The sequence below is a fragment of the Rhinopithecus roxellana genome, chromosome 17 (genome assembly GCF_007565055.1).
Source record: "Rhinopithecus roxellana isolate Shanxi Qingling chromosome 17, ASM756505v1, whole genome shotgun sequence".
Taxonomy (NCBI): Eukaryota; Metazoa; Chordata; class Mammalia; order Primates; family Cercopithecidae; genus Rhinopithecus; species Rhinopithecus roxellana.
The window spans coordinates 27,068,551-27,089,206 of record NC_044565.1 but is presented as its reverse complement, the minus strand read 5'-3'; the positions used below and the strand labels follow the sequence as shown (position 1 = coordinate 27,089,206).

Genomic DNA, 20,656 nt, shown 5'->3' with positions numbered 1-20,656 from the left:
CTGGAGTGCAGTGCCGCTATCTGGGCTCACTGTAACCTCCGCCTCCCGGGTTCAAGCGATTCTCCTGCCTCAGCCTCCCAAGTAGCTGGGACTACAGGTGCGTACCACTACGCCCAGCCAATTTTTTCTATTTTAGTAGAGACAGGGTTTCACCGTGTTAGCCAGGATGGCCTCGATCTCCTGACCTCATGGTCCACTCGCCTCAGCCTCCCAAAGTGCTGGGATTACAGGCGTGAGCCACCGCGCCCGGCCGAATTCAATGTTTTTCTAACGGGTACAGATCTTTATGCTTGAGACTGTGTGGAAACCTTGGAGTTGAACTCCACTCACAGTTATTTTTTGTATTTGCTAAAACTTAAATACATTCTTTCCACCTCTAGCATGATACCTGGTGATAGGAACCCAATAAAAGTTTGACTGTGATGGAGTGTATGTTTGTACATTATTTTTGGAGGGTAATTAGGTAGTATCTTTCAAAATTTTAAGTTTGTATGTGTTTCATTCCAGACATTCTACTTCTAGGAATTTAGATATAGTTGTATATATGTGTAAGGATATTCATATTGCAGCATTGTCTGTAATAAGATTTGAAAAGAACCTGAAAACAACTGAAGGTCCATTAATACTGAACTGGCTAAATACATTATGGTACTTTTAATTATGTTACTCATAAGCAATGAAATTCCCTATAGCCATTACAACATAGAATCTATGGGAAAATTGGGAAAATCAGTGTTCAAGGTAGATTGTAGAACATGTACAGTTACTCCTTTTGTATAAAAATAGAGGATATACATATATGTGAAGGTAAATATTTACACACAATATGCAAAATGTGAATGTAAGCACTGGTAAATATCTAAAAGAACACCCAAGGAACCGGGGCGGGGAACGGATCGGGCAGAGGCACTTCCCCGAGCCTCACTGTTTGAATTCTGAAGGGTGCAAACACGCCCTTATTGACCAGTGCTACCGGCCTCTGGTTAAAGAGGGCGCTGTAGTCACCAAAGTCCTGTTTACAAATGAGGAGTCCCAGTAAGCCAGCGTGGTTACGCCATCACGACTGGCGGTGGCACATGCGCAATAGCGAGACGCTGGAGCGCTGCGTGGGTGGCCGCCGAGTCTCTTCCGGTCTAGGGTCTTATCCTGGCACTGAGGGCGCCGGACTGGCGCTTTTGGCCAGCTTGGCATTGGGTGGGCGGCTTCTTGGGACCCACATGAGCCAGTGGCATCATCTCCGCAGTGGCTGGGGCCGGGGACGCGACTTTTCAGGACGCTCCTCAGCCAAGAAGAGGGGCGGAAACCACATCCCGGAAAGGTAAATATGTCTTGGTCCCTTGGCGTGGCCTTTCCAGCTCGTGGTTTCTGGGTCTGGGCTTCATCTTTTGTGGTCTCTGCCTGTCACTGTTGCCGTCGCAAGCTTGACTTGTCCGCCCCTTGCTTTGAGGCTTTGACCCTCTGCGCCACCCGCTGTAGCTGAAAGGGGCAATGTGTGTAATGTCCTGTGATTTCTCCATATTCTTGTAAAAGGGAGGTTCTGGTCGTTGCTCTTAGGTAAAATACGGAAGGATTGCTTTAAGGTGGGACTGTTAGTGTTGGGGACACTCCTTAATTCCCAAGATGGAATCTCCTCAGTTCCTTGTTAACGTTGGCACGGATAGGGTAATGGTTTGAGTTAGGAACCCAGCAGTAGTAGTGCCCTGAGATCTCACATGGAAAGTTGGTTTGTATTGTTTCCAGAAATCACAACGAACATACTTTACTTCCTGACAGGCCTCGTTTGAAATATACTCCTTTATACGTACAAATGATTAATTTTGAGACTTTGCAGGTAGGTGCAGTGAACTGTTTTTACTCCTTGCGACCATCCTCCACCGTCTCATACCTCAATAAATTCTCTTCATTTTATCTCCTTTTGACTGTCACTTTCTGTCAGTATCCTAATACAGGTCTTGCCTGATCTATTGCAGTTGGGTTCTAATTGCAGTGAATCTTGTTTGTTTTCTTCCAATCTGTTTTTTTGTTTTGTTTTGTTTTGTTTTGTTTTTGTTTTTGAGACGGATTTTCGCTCTTTGAGTAGGATGTCTGCCAGGCTGGAGTGCAGTGGTCCAGTCTCGGCTCACTGCAACCTCCGCCTCCCGGTTTCAAGCGATTCTCCTGCCTCAGCCTCCCAAGTTGCTGGGATTACAGGCGCCCGCTACCACACCCGGCTAATTTTTTTGTATTTTTGGTAGAGACGAGGTTTCACCATGTGGGTCAGGCTGGTCTCAACTCCTGACCTCAGGTGATCCACCTGCCTCAGCCTCCCAAAGTGCTGGGATTACAGACGTGAGCCACCGCGCCTGGCCAGTTCCTAGCATTATTAAGTGAAGTTCACAGCCCCTCTTCTAGCAGGTTTTCTCTTAAAATATGAACTTGAAGTTTCCTACTAATTGAACTTGATGGCATCAGTCGTATGAAAACTAAAACCATGAAGTGAAATAATTGAATTTAAACTATTTCAGTGAATATGTTTGTATTAATGGCACTTTAGTATCTGGTACTGGGCCAAGTTTAACAGAGATACAGGAGTTCTGGGTATCTCTGGTTTTATATAGGCCTTATTTGAGTTGTACTGTTTTGTTGGCTTGTGTTCGTTTTCATGATGGGGAAACAGGAGAGGGGGGCAGTATAGGTTGTTACTTGGTGGAATTTAATAAGTGGAGTGGCGAAATGCAAAGCAGAGAGAAGAGAGGACATGTTGTGTGGGCTGTGATTCCCATTTTCGAGAAGTCTTATTCTATGCAAGGAAACAAGGCTGACATACAATTTGCCTAACAAAAAAATGTATCTAATAGGTGGAAAGACTATCTCCCAGTTGGACAGCGGATGCCTGGGACTCGTTTCATTGCTTTCAAAGTTCCTTTGCAAAAGGTAAGCAAAAGTTAATTCAGTATTCTTTCAGGTATCTGAGTTCACCATGCAGAACACTGTTCTCCGCTCTATCACATTCCATTTTCTCTTTTTATAGCAAATACTTTGTAATGACCCCTCTACTATCCTGAAATGAAGTTCATAGGTACATACAACCTACTTCATATTTTAAACAAAAATACCAATTAACACCCTAACTATAATATAAAAAATAAAATAAAAGTAATTTATAATAAAATAATATTTATTTCAATATATAAATATTTGGACATGACTGCATTAAAAGACATAGAGTAATAGTTGTCTGCGCAATGAATTCAAGAACTACAAATGTAGACTGATCTAGGTGGCTTATATTGCTTTAGTGGTAGGAGTTTCTATAATAGATTTCCAAACAAAACAAAAGTATGATCTTCATTTGGTTAATAAGGTGATTATTATCCTGGAAAATTCAATATATATTAATATTGTACAAAAAATACTTTGTGTTTATTTGTGAAATGGAGTTAGGTTCTAAGGCCACGCTAAATATGAACAGCTTTTTATCTATATTAATGTTGAATAGGACATCCAAAAGCAATTCAGGATGTGGGACACACTTGTAGGACTGTCTTGAATTTGGCAAGTTGTTTAGAATTTGTAACCCTTACCCACTGAATGCCATTGGGACTCCTTTCCTCCCATGGTCACAATCAGAAATATCCCCCAGATCATCAAGGTCAGGATATCAGTGGGGAAAATCTGAAGATTGTGTTTTTGTTTAAACTAGGAAAGGAATAGGAGGGATAGGAGGGGAAAGCTTTTGACAGCCATGAAAAAGATTCGAGAAGGTGAAGACAAATAATTGTTTTCTAGATTCCATGTCTTATTAGACTTCCCCAGCATAGCTCAGATTAGTATTAGGAGAAGCCCACTTGAAACGTTTTGGGAATTTACTTAATTTGTGACTCATAGATCAGATTTCCTTTTTCAACTGCTGTATCAGCTTCTCTGCATGTCTGGGCTTAAAAATGAGTCGTTTCAGGCCAGGCCTGTTGGATCATGTTTGTAATCCCAGTGCTTTGGGAGGCAAAGTGGGTGTATCGCTTGAGGCCAGGAGTTTTAGACCAGCCTGGGCAACATTGCGAAACCCTGTCTCTATAAAAAGTACAAAAATGAACTAGGTGTGGTAGTGTGTGCTTGTAGTCTCAGCTGCTCAGGAGGCTGAGGTGGGAGAATCGATTGAGCCCAGGAGGTCAAGGCTGCAGTGAGCCATCATCATGCCACTGTACTCCAGCCTGGGCAACAGAGCAAGACCTTGTCTCCAAAAAGAAGGTGTTGTTGGAGACACAGGGAATTTTTAGGGAAGTGAAGCTATTCTGTGTGATACTGTAAGGGTGGATACATAAAAGGGGTTTACATATATTAACATATTTCACAATCCTATGCTGATGGAGTAGCAGTACTACTAATATCTCTTACTGAGTGCTTATTCTGCACTAAGCTCAGAGGATAGATAGTTACAACTAATAAATTATTTTGTAGATAATGAAACAGGCTCAGAAAAGGAAGAATCGAAACTTGAACTTAGTTCTTTCTGTCATTTTTTTTTGTGTGGCAAAATATACATAACATAATATGTACATACAATGCATAACATAGAATGAGTCATGCATACCTAACCTCTAGACTTTGGTGATAACAATGTGTCAAAGTTGGGTCTTCATTTGTAACAAATGGACCACACTGGTATGGAATGTGGATAGTGGGGGAGTCTGGGTGGGGTGGGGAAGGCAAAGTACACGTGGGAACTGTCTGTCCTTTTGGCTCAGTTTTGCTGTGAACCTAAAACTGCGCTGAAAACTAGTCTTTTTTTTTTTTTTTTTTTTTTGGAGATGGCATCTCGCTCTGTCGCCCAGGCTGGAGTGCAGTGGCGTGATCTTGGCTCACTGCAAGCTCTGCCTCCTGGGTTAACGCCATTCTCCTGCCTCAGCCTCCTGAGTAGCTGGAACTACAGGTGCCTGCCACCACACCTGGCTCATTTTTTTGTGTTTTTAGTAGAGATGGGGTTTCACCATATTAGCCAGGATGGTCTGGATCTCCTGACCTCGTGATCTGCCCGCCTTGGCCTCCCAAAGTGCTGGGATTACAGGCATGCACCACTGCGCCCAGCCAAACTAGTCTATTTTTTAAAAAGTACATTGCTGACCCCTGAGTAGCCAGACAGATTGAGGGAACAGAGCACAAAGTTCAAAAATAAGCTACATACATAAAAGAATATTCAGCAATGAAAGCCATCCTTCATATATGTAGACATGTAAGAAATATTTATTTGTGAAGCAGAGACAGGAGGATTGCTTGAGCTCAGAAGTTTGAGATCAGCCTGGGCTACATGGCAAGACGGCAAGACCCTATCTCTGTGTTTTTTTTTATTTTTTTATTTTTTTTTGAGATGAAGTCTTGCTCTGTCACCCAGGCTGGAGTGCAGTGGCGCGATCTCGGCTCACTGCAAGCTCCGCCTCCCGGGTTCATGCCATTCTCCTGCCTCAGCCTCCGGGTAGCTGGGACTACAGGCACCCACCACCACGCCCGGCTAATTTTTTGTATTTTTAGTAGAGATGGGGTTTCACTGTGTTAGCCAGGATGGTCTCGATCTCCTGACCTCGTGATCCTCCTGCCTCCTAAAGTGCTGGGATTACAGGCATGAGCCGCTGCGCCTGGCCAACCCTCTCTCTTTAAAAAAAAAAAAAAAAAAAAGGCCATGTGTGGTGGTTTCATGCTTGTAGTCCCAGCTACTTGGGAGGCTGACGTGGGAGGATTGCTTGAACCTGGGAGGTGGAGGCTGCAATAAGCCATGTTTGTGTCACTGCACTCTAGCCTGGCTGACAGAGCAACACCCTGTTTCAAAAAGAAAGAAAGAAAGAAAAGATATATTTATAAGCACTAAATATGATAGGCACTCCACTTGGACCTGGAGATACAGTGGTGAATAAAATCTGAGTGTTTGCAGTCTGATTAGGAGACCAACATGAAACAAATACAGAAATACATATATAGAAGTGGGCTTATTTTTTTCTTTCTGACCACTCGGGAAGAAAGGATTGTTATAACATACCTTCTGTGTTCCAGGAGAATGGAAACTTTCCTTTGAATCTCGTTATATGTTAGCATCACAGGACTTGAATAAATGCCTAATGCAGTGCAGGATCTTAAGCACATGTTTGCTCTTGTTTCATTCTCTCTGACAGAGTTTTGAAAAGAAACTTGCTCCAGAAGAATGCTTTTCCCCTTTGGATCTTTTTAACAAAATCCGAGAACAAAATGAAGAACTTGGACTGATTATTGATTTAACATATACTCAACGCTATTATAAACCGGAGGTAAGTGGAACCCTTCATTGAAAAGAACGTTCTTCATTCTGATCCTGAAATAATTTATAGTAATTCAGTAATAATTCAGTAATCATCTTGTGCTAATGTGAAGCCTGGCCTTCTTTGATGGGTAGTAAGTTTAAAAGAGAACCAAGTGATTTCTTTAATTACATGTTTTTAATTGCTGTCTCAAATGAAATTGAAAACATGAATTGAACTAAAATATTTGGCAGTAGGCTCTGTGTGTGCCTAAGAAATTCTATAAGCTTCCATATTCTATATTTTGAAAATGAAGTAAACATTAATACTAGCAGTGGCCTGGAGGAAAGAAAGGAATATCCAATATTTCTTAGCAGTTATTTTAGGCCATTGTCTGAGCATGTGTAAGCATCATGGAAAAAAAGTTTTCTAAGTTTATAATTTATTTTCCCAGTATCTGTTGATACAATACAGAGATTCATATGTTCTGTTGGCCCCGTTTAGCATCTTGGTGCGAAAGAATGATCCTTCTTCTGACAGTTCCATGGCTTTTGGAAACAGTAACATCTAATATTTGTTAATATTTGTACAGCAGTTTGCCATTTAAAAAGTACTTTCAGCCGGATGCGGTGACTCATACCTATAATCCCAGCACTTTGGGAGGCTGAGGCGTTGGATCACCTGAGGTCAGGAGTTCGAGACCAGCCTGGCCAACATGGTGAAACCCCGTCTCCATTAAAAATTCAAAAAAATTAGCCAGGTGTGGGTGGCACATGCCTGTAATCTCAGCTACCGGGGAGGCTGAGGCAGGAGAATCTCTTGAACCTGGGAAGCAGAGGTTGCAGTGAGCCAAGATCATGCCACTGCATGACAGCCTGGGTGTCAGAGCAAGACTCCATCTCAAAAAAAAAAAAGTGCTTTCACATGTATTAACTTAGTTAATCCTCTCAACAATCCTGTGCTGATAAAGTAGCAGTTGTACTAATATCTCCTATTGAGTGCTTTTTCTTTGCTAAGCTCAGAGGATAAAATGGTTACAATTAATACATAATTTTACAGAAGATAAAACAGACTCGAAAAAGGATGACTTAAAACTTGAATGTAGTTATTTCTCTCTTTTTTTTTTTTTGAGACGGGAGTCTCGCTCTGTCGCCCGGGCTGGAGTGCAGTGGCCGGATCTCAGCTCACTGCAAGCTCCGCCTCCCAGGTTCCCGCCATTCTCCTGCCTCAGCCTCCCGAGTAGCTGGGACTACAGGCGCCGCCACCTCGCCCGGCTAGTTTTTGTATTTTTAGTAGAGACGGGGTTTCACCGCGTTAGCCAGGATGGTCTCGATTTCCTGACCTCGTGATCCGCCCGTCTCGGCCTCCCAAAGTGCTGGGATTACAGGCTTGAGCCACCGCGCCCCGCCATTTCTCTCTTTTTTTAATTGAAGCACAAATTGAGGCCCTATCTTTGGGGAGTTGGAGCTTCTTAGATTGTCTCTTGAGTCCTTTTGACACAACCCTAGTAACCTTTGATCACTCTTTTTTTGCTATTTATATGAAAAAAATTCCAGGCTTATCTTGTACATTTCCTGTCCTACCCTGAACTCAGCCATTTTCCCAAGGAGCTTTGATTCCTGTTTGGTGGGAATGCTATTTAAAGATTAAAGTCTGGGTGCTAGAGGTGCTCAGTGCCCCTAGGCTCATTGTTACTAGTCTTTTTCTGTGGATGGTGCTAAGAAATATGTTTGTTTTTAAAGTACATCATGAGTTCATGCTGATACTTTCCCTTTGAACTCAGAACTTCAGTTCTAAAAGAACTGAAAGCAAGGATTTAAACAAATACTTGTACACCAGTGTTCACAGCAGCATTTTTCACAATGGCCAAAAGGTGGAAACAACCCAAGTGTCCATCAGTAGATGAATGGGCACACAGAACAGTGTATGCACACAATGGAATATCGTTCAGCCATAAAAAAGAATAAATTTAATACATGCTACAATATGGATGAACCCTAAAAACATGCTTAGTGAAATAAACCAGACACGGAGGGACAAATGTATGATTCCACTTTTACGAAGTACCTAGAATAGACTAATTCACAGAGACAGAAAACAGACTAAAGGATCTACGAGGTGGGGAGAAAAGGGAATTATGGTTTAATGGTCAGAGTCTTTTTGTCGGGGATGATGAAAAAGTTTTGGGTATAGACAGTGGTGATGGTTACACAATACTGTGAATGTAATGCCACTGAACTATACCACACTTATGGATGGTTAAAATGATTTTCACTTAGCCTTTTCTGTCTTTTATCTGTATCTACTTTTCTCCCACCCCAAGAATATCAGTTCTCAATAGTGCCTGGAATTCCCTCTATCTCACAATTCAAATCCAAGTTCTTCTGACTCTATTCTCAACTCTTCTACTTAAATCATAGCTGCTTTATGAAGGCATGGGCCCTTGAATTGTAAAATATTAAATGGAACTGTTTATATAATTTATAGTTAAATTTGCATTCATTCACATGGAATTTGCTTTCAATTTTGTATACTTACTGACTATTATGTAGTTTTATTGAAAATCAAGTGATACTTTCTGGTTGAAGTCAGTGTTGGAAAAAATAGCTCTTTTATCAGAATTGCGTATTCGGATATTGGCATATTAAGTTTGTTATAATCTCTTGGCTTGTATTCTGGGTCCCCTAATTACTCTTTAATTATTTTTCTACAAATGAAATAATGCACATCTTTTATGGTTTTGCTTTATAGGATTTGCCAGAATCTGTTCCTTACTTAAAAATATTTACAGTTGGACATCAAGTGCCTGATGATGAGACTATTTTTAAATTCAAACACGCTGTTAATGGGTTTTTGAAAGAAAATAAAGATAATGGTGAGTTTTTGTTCTTACCTGAACTGTGGTGTGCATTATGAATGAGGTTGGGGATTTTTGGTATTTTTTGTGGTTCTAACCTTTGACCTATTATATATGGTGCTAAGATGATGAAAATGTGAGGTGGTGCTAATGTAAGATGGGTAAGATGTTTTTCCTTTTGTTGATCACAAATAATTTAACTTGCTTTGGAAAGTTAAATTAGTTTTAGTGCAAAATATGAACTGAAGAACTGAACTAGCTCATCTTTCTCTCTTTTTTAATTTGAATGGGAAATATACAATAAAATTAAAATGTTATTTTTGTTTTGTATGTTTGTTAAGAAGTGAGAGGTAGAAGAAAAGATTTAAAAACTCTGAGTCTTAGAGTTATGTGAAAGAGACAAGAAAGGGCAAAGATTAGGAATGGGACAGACACAAAACAAGAAAGAGTGCACCAGTGAAATTGCCCCTTTGTCATATGTATTTAAGATATTTCTGCTGTTTTTCTGCTTTGAGTACAGATGGGGAAGGATACCACCACCTCTTATTCTTCACACGGGAGAACTTAAGCCAAAGGCTGGTGCTTTCTTGTTCCTGCTTTAAGATTTACCTTACTCTTTTAAAAATAGAACTTAATAGGTTCTTTATCTTAAGGATCCAGTTGCCTTTTTCTGGTATCTACCTGCCAGAAAGAACATGATATTTGCCATATTTTAAGACTGAAGAAGCTTTTATCTTTGGAAAGCCACTGACACCCACAGGACAAAGGCTGCATTTGTCTTCTTTCCAAATTTAGCTTGAGGAGTGTACATTTTATTACATAAATCTGACAGTAAATACTCCTTTTTAAAAAATGTGATGGAGTAGTGGAGAAAGAATAGAGACAGAGGTGGGAAGATAGGGAATGGAAGGTGAGAGATAGAGACTGGATCAGTGGGTTTGAAGATCAAATTTCAAATTGTAACCCAGTCACTCACTTAATGTAGACACTAGCTTTTAATTATGTTAAACCTTGTCGCAGATCTTCCCCTATACTTTAACTTTAAAACTTGAGAGGTTTGGCTTTCTCATTTGTATAAGCTGTTGTCACAGAAATACTACCTCTTAAGATATGAGGGTATAGCTGATGGCCTATTCACTGCTTCCAGGCTCTTGTGTGTGAAATTTTTATATAGTACTTCATTTGTTCTGTGAGGGCAAGGAGGTCCTTATGAATACATGAGAACACATTTTTAAATCTTAGTTGTTCACATGTTACATTGATTGTAGTCAGTTGGATAGACTGAACTCCATGTTGGTCTTCTGCTGAATTGTGCTGACTATCTAAGTCTTGCAGTACCCACTGCCATAGCAGGTTTGGCACCTTGTTTGTAATCAGTTTTAGCTACCTCTGCTATAATCCCTTCCCACAGATACCAGGCTCACTGATAAAAAGAGGACACTACACTCTCCACTCTCTTCTAGAACTAGTAGGGATTGAGAAAATAAATTGATTCAGTAAACACTGAGATCCTTTTAGATTTGTTGTTAGAGCATGAAGACACATAAGTGATAGCAGTCTTTGTTTTTTATTATAGCAGTTCACAGTTATCTAGGAAAATAAACATGTAGTGCATGTGGCTTAAGATGTGGGTTAATTATAGAACAAAAAAGCTGGGCGCGTTGGCTCATGCCTGTAATCCCGGCACTTTGGGAGGCGGAGGCGGGCGGGGTGGATCGTAAGGTCAGGAGATCAAGACCATCCTGGCTAACACGGTGAAACCCCATCACTACTAAAAATACAAAAAAAAAAAAAAAAATAGCCAGGCATGGTGGTGGGCACCTGTAGTCCCAGCTACTCGGGAGGCTGAGGCAGGAGAATGGCGTGAACCTGGGAGGCGGTGCTTGCAGTAAGCCGAGATCGCACCACTGCACTCCAGCCTGGGTGACAGAGCAAGACTCTGTCTCGGAAAAAAAAAAAAAAAGAACAAAAAAGACAGTTCATCATAATAAAAGAATAAATTAAGTGCAGTGAGAATATAGAGGAGAGATTGAGGAAGGCCTGACAGGATACAACATTCGAGCTGCAGGGACGAGAATTTTGCCAGGATGAGAAAAGGATAGCCCAGTTTTGCGGATTATGCACAAAAGGCACAGGGCTTAAAGCCATGGAGATGCAGCCTCTTGTGTGACTAGAAGATAATGTGAAAAGGCATGGAATTCATCTGTACATTTTCAACAAATAATTGTATAACCTATGTTGAAGTCACTTTTCTAAAAAGTGGGAATAGAACAAAGTCCTTGCCCTTATATACTTTACGTTCTAGTGGGGGAGAGAAATAACCTAATAAATACATGGAATATATATGGTGATAAGTGCTTTGGAGAATAACAAAACACGATAAAGGGGTGAGGGAAGAGGTGCGTGATTAGGAAGGCCTCTTTATGAAGATGTCATTTGAGCAGAACCTTAAAGGAAATAATGAACCAAGCCATTGAGTGTCTGGGGAGGAGTGTTCTAAGGCATAGGGAACAGCAGGTGCAAAGTCCCTGAGGCATGACTATGCTAGGCATGTTTGAGGAATGTTAAAGAGCCCAGTGTGGCTGGAGTGGAGTGAGTGAGGGTAAGAGCAGGAGAAATGGGATCAGAGAGGTTGGGGGTGGGCAGAAGAAAGGTGGATCATATAGACCCTTGTAAATCATAGTTAGGATCATTGTGAACTTAGATCAGTTGGAAAGACAGATTGATATCAGTTTATGAAGGATTCTAAATGCCATGCTAAATTTGGGCTTCATGTTATACTAAATTGAGATTTTTAAGCAAAAACAACCCAGCCAGGCTTATGTTTTAGAAAGATAACATCTGCCATATGGAGGATCGGTTGAGATAGAAGTAGGGAGGTTAGTTTGTTGTAGTAATCCAGGCAGGCAATGATGAGTGCCTTCTTTTTTCTTTTCTTTTCTTTCTTTTTTTTTTTTTTTTTGAGATGGAGTTTCACTTTGTCACCGAGGCTAGAGTGTAGTAGCACCATGTCGGCTCACTGCAACCTCCATTTCCTGGGTTCAAGCAATTTTCCTGCCTCAGCCTCCCGAGTAGCTGGGATTACAGGCGCCCACCACCACACACCTGGCTAGTTTTTATATTTTTAGTAGAGATGGGGTTTCACCATATTGGCCAGGCTGGTCTCGAACTCCTGACCTCAGGTGATCCACCCACTTCGGCCTCCCAAAGTGCCAGGATTACAGGCGTGAGCCACTGCGCCCAGCCGAGTGCCTTCTTTTTATTTTATTTTATTTATTTTTTGAGTATCTGGGATTACAGGCACCCACCACAATACCCAGCTAATTTTTTGTACTTTAGTAGAGATGTGGTTTCGCCATGTTGGCCAGGCTGGAAAGTGCTGGGATTACAGGCGTGAGTCACCACACCTGACTGATGAGTGCCTTCTTTACCAGACGCTGCCTAGTCACGGACACAGATTTTGCAAAGATAAACTATGTGTTTTTTTATTTAATTCCTCATGTAATTTTTTAATAGGCTGGACTAAGAAATACTGCGGTATAATGTAATCTTAGACTTGATTCTAGTCTTGTACTGTTTGCCTGCTTTGACTTGCATCTCCAAGCCTTGCCTTTTCATTGTAAAATGTGAATAGTGCTATTTACCTGAGTGCTTCACAGAGCAAGTAGACCTGTGGCATGTGTGGAGCACCAAACAAGAGAAGGAATAGAAGTTCTTTGGGAACTCAAGAGTACTATGGAAACTGTCCTTAATATTCAATATCAAGAGTGAAGGCATTTCATTTGTTTCATTCAGAAACAAATTTCATTCTTCTCTTAGCCTGTTGTTGCCTTCACTCCTTTTTTGTGTAATTAAATCAGTTGCTGATGGGCATTCTGTTTTAAGATAGATGGGTTTGTCTCATTGCAGTTTTAGCTGTTAGTGTCTGACCAGGCCTGCAGTTTACATCATTGAGTCTAATTGGGACTATGCAAAGTTTCCCAGAAGCAGTGAGTTTTGGCTTTCTGTTACATGATGCTTTATAGTATGTTCCTAGAAAAAACAGTTCCTCTTGAGAGTTATTCATTTTCAGGGCAGTGATAATGTTATACACTTGTGTATCTACTTCAGTTACTCAAACCTGTATTTTCTTTTTATAGACAAACTTATTGGTGTCCACTGTACTCATGGTTTAAACAGGACCGGCTACCTTATTTGCAGGTAAGTTGCCAACCCCAGAGGCAGACCATTTTACAGTTGTTTTTGTCTGTTTACAATGGTAATGTAAGCTTGTTGTAAAAAACGCAACCAGTATAGAAATACATGAAGTAGAAGGCAATCTTGCTCCCCACCCAGAGATTACCATCATTAATAGTTTAGTACACATCTTTTCAGACTCTAAAAATGCAGACACAAGCATACATGTTATTGAATGGTATAATAGTTAGACATTCTGTTTTTTAATTTAATATGTGATAGACATTTTTCTATGAAAATACTTGGACTTCTCATTCTTTCTAAGGGCTGCATTATTCTTTGCATACCGATGAACACAAAAGTCAGAAGTTTTTGATATTATAAAACATTGAAGTAGTGAACATTTATATGTAAATATTTTTGAATACATATGCTGTAGCCCCGGAGGTAATTTCACTCAAAATAGAATTTCTGAATCAAATAGTATGTGTCCTTACCCTTTTTATGTATGTTGCCACACTGTACTGAGTTATGTTTGTTCATTCAGAAAATATCTCCTGAGCATCTGTTATGTGTAGGCACTGTGCTGGGTGCTACCAAAGAGACTTTAGCTGCCCTTTGTGCATCCTAACAGTCTAGGGAGGGAGTAGATATTAAAGAATCACACACATGCCTATAGAATTACAACTCCAACAAGTGCTGAGAAGGAGAGTGATGTGGTACAATGAGAGCGTAGAATATGGAGGATTTGACTTCAACAGGAGGGCTTGAGGTTTCTGTGGGAAGGTCTGAGCAAATATCTGAAGTATGAGTAGGTGTTAACCAGGTAGGGATGTCGTGGAGAGAATTCTGAACATAAGGATCAGCAGAGACCATGTAACAGGAAAGCATACTGTGTTGGAGGAGCTGGCCAGGGAGACTGGGCCATGGGAGTAGTATGGCGTTAAAATGGAGCTGGAAATATGGGTAGGAGCTAAAACCATGCAGAGCTATGTTTAGGGTTTTAGTCACTATCTTAAGAGCAAGAGAAAACCATTGAATTTTTTTTATTGGGAATGAGTGTGGGGAATATATACAAATTTGTATTTTCAACCTATCATTTTGCTGTTGAGTGGAGAATACACTGCAGAGGGAAAGAGGTAGAAGCAAGGAGACAAGTTGGGAGGTGTTTGTAGGAATTGAGGCATAATGGTGGATTGGACCAGGGCATGGTGGTCATTTTGGTGGAAAGATACAGATATATTCTATAGAGATATTTAGGTAATATTGTTGTCAGGAGTTGGTGGTGAATTGAAGATGAGAGTATGGAAGAAGTGGCTGACAGTGATGGTGACTTCCAAGTTTCTGGCCCATTCTGTTGGTTATACAGTATTTTTTAGATATAATGTTAATATTTTTCCCAATTTGTCTTTTGTTTGTTGTTGGTTTCTGATAAATACTCTGTTATGTTAAGGAAGTCTCTATTTTTAGTGTATAAAGTGTTTTGATAAAAACTGATTCTGCATTTTCTTTCCTTTTTTTTATTAAATTACATTAATGTAAATAAATATATAAATAGATTTTCTGGAGTTGGGTCATCCTTGCATTCTTGAAAAATGTCTTTTTGTGGTCATGGTGTGTCGTTCTTTAATAACTGTTGGATTCGATGTGCTGATATTTTCTTAGGATTTTTGTATCTATGTCTGTAAGTTGAAATTGGACCTTTTTTGAAAAAACTTGATTTTTTTCTTTTCGTATATATAAATGACCCAAATTATGTTGTTTTGTTAGATATTTGATTGATGTAGAAGGCATGAGGCCAGATGATGCAATTGAATGTAAGTATGAGGGTTGTCACTATTTTTCCCTTTTTATTAAAGTTAAAGGTGGAAATGTAGAAGAATTTCTCAAATTTTGGAAAAAAAGTTTGTAATTCGTTTGTTCCAGTATAAGATAGTCTTGCCAAAAGTCTATAGATGTATGTGGAAGTAGTGAGATATAACACCTTGAATAGTGAATTTCAGCTTAATTTGCTTTTTCTGGAAAGATTTGCTTTTTGTAGTTCTTTCTAACAGTTTATCCTCTCCTCAGTATTCAATAGGTGCCGGGGACATTGCTTAGAAAGACAAAACTACATTGAAGACCTTCAGAATGGTCCTATCAGAAAGTAAGTCTTATGTTACATATGTGAGATTTGTGGGTCAGGGAGATCTCTTTTTATATAATTTAAGTTGCATATATCCATTCTTCTGGTAGCTTGTTTATTTGTGGGGGAGACGTAAACAAACAGGAATGGGAGAAGGAAGAAATTGTTATTTTCATATGGCAATGTATAGTCACTAAATTGACTACTAAATTTGGAAACCAGTAATATTGTGTGGAAATATTCTCTTTAAGGAATTGGAATTCCAGTGTATCCAGGTCAAGTTTTGAAGACTCAGCACATCTCATGCAACCAGTCCACACAATGAATAAGCCTGTTAAACGAGGACCTAGGTATAATCTACATCAGATCCAGGGTCACTCAACTCCTCGACATTTCCACACCCAGACCCAAAATTTGCAACAATCAGTCAGGTACCTCTCTCTGCTGTCCCTTTTCTAGAATTGAGATAGAAATTAATACTATAATTAATGAAAACATGTTATGATACTGATGAGGAATTCTTTTTTCTTTTTTTTTGGAGACAGAGTCTTGCTCTGTCGTCCAGGCTGGAGTACAGTGGCGCAGTCTTGGCTCACTGCAACCTCCACCTCCTGGGTTCAAGCAATTCTGCCTCAGCCTCCTGAGTAGCTGGCACTACAGGCACCCGCCACCACGCTTGGCTAATTTTTTGTATTTTTAGTAGAGATGGGGTTTCACCGTGTTAGCCAGGATGGTCTTGATCTCCTGACCCTGTGATCCACCCGCCTCAGCCTTCCAAAGTGCTGGGATTGTAGGTGTGAGCCACAGCACCCAGCCAATAAGGAATTCTTGCTGATCAGTTTGAACCAGGAGATATTATTCTGCTCTGTATTTTGCATTTAGCACTGGAAAATCAGTTACAGGACAGGGAATATGTGACTTTTCAGAGGCAACTCGGAAGGGGACTTAGAAATTTTCATTGATTTTAAACTTAAGCCAAGAGTTTGATGTGGCTATCGAAAAGGATCTTACATTCTTAGGCTACATTCATGTAGTATAGTTTTTAGAGTAAGGAAGATTGTTATTTAAGGAGTTCATATGAATTATAAGAAAAATAATAAAATCCTAATAGAGAAATTGCAAAGGATCTGTACAGATAAACAGCAAAAGTATTTTCACTTGGAAAATAGGGAAAGCCTCAGTATGGTTAAAGCGGTACATTAGTATGAGTTCTCCAGAATGATAGAACCAGTAGGATGGATGGATGGATGGATGACGGATGGATGGATGGATGGATGGATAGATGGATGGATAGATGGGTGGGTAGATGGATGGGAGGAGGGGCTTTTTTATTTGGAGTATCAGCTTATGCACTTATGAAAGCTGAGAAGTTTCATAGTAGGCTGTCTGCAAACTGGAGAACCAGGGAAGCTGGTAGCATTCTGTCCAACTCAGAAGGCCTCAGAACCAGGGAAGCCAGTGGAGTAACTCTCAATGCAAGGCTGAAGGCCTGGGAATCTGGTAAAGGTTGGAGGACACTGGTGTGAGTCCTCAAGTCCAAAGGCCATGAAGCCTGGAGTTCTGATGTCCAAGAGTAGGAGAAGGTAAAGTGTTCCACCTCCAGGAGAGAGCACAGTTTGCCTTTCCTCTGCCTTTTTGTTCTTTCCAGGCCCCCAGCCTGTTGGGTGGTACCTACCCATACTAAGGGTGGATCCTCCCACCTACTCACACAGCAGTATCCTCTGGGCACACCCTCACAGACACTCCCAGAAATGATACTTTACCAGCTATCTAGGTATCTCTTAACCCAGTCAAGTTGGCACCTAAAATTAACCATCACAAATAGCAAGATATTATTCTTTGCCTATTAATTTAGCAACAGTTTTGTTTGTTTGTTTTTGGAGACGGAGTCTCACTCTGTCACCCAGACTGGAGTGCAGTGGTGCAGTCTTGGCTCACTGCAACCTCCACCTCCCAGGTTCAAGCAGTTCTGCTTCAGCCTCCCGAGTAGCTGGGATTACAGGCACCACCACCACGCCCAGCTAATTTTTTTTTTTTTTTTTTTTTTTTTTTTGAGACGGAGTCTCGCTCTCTCGCCCAGGCTGGAGTGCAGTGGCTGGACCTCAGCTCACTGCAAGCTCCGCCTCCTGGGTTTACGCCATTCTCCTGCCTCAGCCTCCAGAGTAGCTGGGATTACAGGCGCCCGCCACCTCGCCCGGCTAGTTTTTTGTATTTTTTAGTAGAGACGGGGTTTCACTGTGTTAGCCAGGATGGTCTCAATCTCCTGACCTCGTGATCCACCCGTCTCGGCCTCCCAAAGTGCTGGGATTACAGGCTTGAGCCACCGCGCCCGGCAAACCCAGCTAATTTTTGTATTTTCGTACAGATGGGGGTTTCACCATGTTGGCCAGGCTGGTCTTGAACTCCTGACCTCAGGTGATCCGCCTGCCTCAGCCTCTCAAAGTGCTGGGATTACAAGCCTGAGCCACCTCGCCCAGCCAGTTTCGCAACAGTTTTTGATAAGCACTCCGTTGTAGTGGTTGTCAGGCTGGACCTGGATTTGCATCTTGGCTCTGTTACTTGCCTGCTTTGTGATCTTGGATAAGATACTTAGCCTGTCTACATTTACATTTTCCCATCAGTCAGATAGATATTTTAATAATACATACCCCATAGTGGTTGTTACTGACAGTTAACATGAATTTAAACAGTTTGGCACATTGTAAACACTTTCAAAAATACATTGCCATTTTTAGGCCAGGCTCATTGGCTCACACTGGTAATCCCAGCACTTAGGGAGGCCGAGGTGGGAGGACTGCTTGAGCCCAGGAGTGTCAGAACTCCCTGGGCAACATGCTGGAATCCTGTTTTTGTTAAAAAAAAAAAAGGGAAAAAAAAACCTTAAAAAAAATTGACATTTTAAAAAGATGGAAACAAACATTTCAAAAACATGTTGCTTGCAGCATTGAAAATTGGCATAAGCCTTTTGAAGCACAATTTCAAGAACCATAAAAATACTTTACCTAGTGATTTCATTCTGAGACTAAGGAAATACTTCAAAATACAGAAAAAACTATATTAATCATTCAGCACATTTCTCAAACTTCCTACCCTGTGTCAGATGCTGGGCTAGCTGAGGATACAGTAGTATATGTTTTGCAGTGTTAATCCCAGCATTATTTGTGGTTGTGGAAAAACTTGTAACTGCTGTATTTCTAACAGTGGAGAATGTAGCTAAATAATTATATCCGTACTGTAACATTTTATAAAGCCACTGAAAGTGTTAGCTCATTTATGATAAGTGAAAATAGTAGGCTGTGATTCAACAGTCAGAAAAAGATGCTAGGGAAAAGAACAAAAGGAAATACTAACTAATTGAATTATAGTAAGTGGGATTGAGGGCTCTGCAGTGGGGGGTTAGTTTTTCTTTTCTCAGATTTCCAAATTTTCTTTTTTGAGACGGAGTTTTGCTCTTGTTGCCCAGGCTGGAGGTAATGGTGTGATCTTAGCTCACTACAACCTCCACCTCCTAGGTTCAAACGATTCTCCTGCCTCAGCCTCCCAAGTAGCTGGGATTACAGGCACCTACCACCACACCCAGCTAACTTTATAATTTTAGTAGAGACGGGGTTTCTCCATGTTGGTCAGGCTGGTCTCGAACTCCCAACCTCAGGTGATTCGCCTGCCTTGGCCTTCCAAAGTGCTTGGATTATAGGTGTGAGCCACCACACCCAGCCCCAAATTTTCTTTTGTATAATTATATGAGATTTTCTGATCTTGCTTTTGAAACAAGTAAATTTAAATCCTAATTTTTCAAATATGTAGCATGCTTAAAGTTTTTCACACTTTATAATTAATGTATGTATGTTTGTTTATAAAGTGGAAGCAGCTGTTTTCAGTACTAAATAGCTTATTCTGTCTTATGTCAACCCTGCCAGACTTTGGGAGAGAAAGTATTTGATAAGATGGGCATGCATTTATCTCTGTAGGGAAAGGTGGAAAGGCTTCTGGGAATCCACAGTGTGCCAGGGGGTAGGAAATTGAAATGTATTTTCTTAATTTAGCTTCATAACAGCTCGTGAAGGTGAAAAGTATTATTGGCCCCATTTTATAAAGAACTTGGGGAAATAAAAATTAAGTATTTTATCTGCTAAGGTCACACAGGTAGAAAACAGTAGAATATATATTATTTTGTAAATTTATAAATTTAAAGTATTTTATGAAAATATAAATTTAAAATAAATAAAAATTATTGTACTAATCCTAGTAATGGCTTATTACTTTTTGTTTTGCTTTAAGAAAATTTTCACAGAATCCACATGTTTACCAGAGAGGCCATCTCCCTCCTCCTGGTCCTCCTGGAGAGGACTGTTCACGCAGGAGGTACTCTTGGAATGTGAAGCCCAATGCCAGTCTGGCAGCCCAGGATAGAAGAAGGTGGTATCCTGACAATTACTCTGGACTCTCCTATCCAGCCTATTGGGAATGGACCCAGTGATACAAACCTGTCCTGGAATTCTACCTAGAGACCAGAGCTGGCCTGAATATTACTGGTGTGATTTTAATTAGTTCAGATCTAATCAGGTTTCTTTATTGTTCCCTTATGTGTTCAAGCTTAAGGAAAAATTGCATTGCTGTTTACCTCTTTGCTGATAAATTTGCAGTAATTACAGCATTGCAGAAAAAAAAAAATCTGTTATTCCAGTCTTAAATTTTTCTAAAGGAAGACAGTATTTTAGAACTAAAGCGTTAAGAACTTCCCTTGCAAATTATTTTTTTAAATTCTATCTTGTTTTTCTGTGAATTTCTTTCTGACTAGACTTGTGATATGCGTGTGTTTATGTACAGAAATTTTTAGTGTTTTTGTTATGTTCTGTTATTGACCCAAAGGCCATCTTTATTTTCTATAACTGTTCAAAATTTATATTAAAATCTACTTAGGAGATAATTTCTTTAGAACCTAGTTACTACCTGTAATTAGTTGTGGTATTTTTGTGTTTAGATATTTCTGTGTTTGGCAGTCAGTTGTGGGATTTGACCAACTTCCTTTGACTGAATTGTCAGATATACCATCTCACACAGGAATGGATGAACTTTTAGGGATTGTCAATTGAGCAAGAGAGACTGACTGATAAACCAGATTGCTGGTTTATTCATTTATAGTGAGTGAGTTACTTGGCAGGGTAATTGTCATCAACTGGGTAGAACTATCCAGAAAACTTGAAAACTTTTATAGATTATAATGGTGATGAACAGAGTAGAATATGTCCATTTAAA

The 20,656-nt window shown here is 40.3% G+C and overlaps 1 protein-coding gene across 1 annotated transcript; it reads left to right on the top strand.

The window, feature by feature from the left end:
- The first annotated feature begins 1,040 nt into the window (after positions 1-1,040).
- Positions 1,041-20,342, top strand: DUSP11 (dual specificity phosphatase 11). Its single transcript, XM_010361977.2, has 9 exons — positions 1,041-1,318; positions 2,838-2,913; positions 6,141-6,272; positions 8,994-9,117; positions 13,239-13,299; positions 15,046-15,092; positions 15,346-15,421; positions 15,652-15,831; positions 19,679-20,342. Exons 1-9 carry the CDS (start codon positions 1,077-1,079, stop codon positions 19,875-19,877), a joined length of 1,137 nt encoding a protein of 378 aa, XP_010360279.1. The 5' UTR covers positions 1,041-1,076; the 3' UTR covers positions 19,878-20,342.
- Positions 20,343-20,656: the final 314 nt, after the last annotated feature.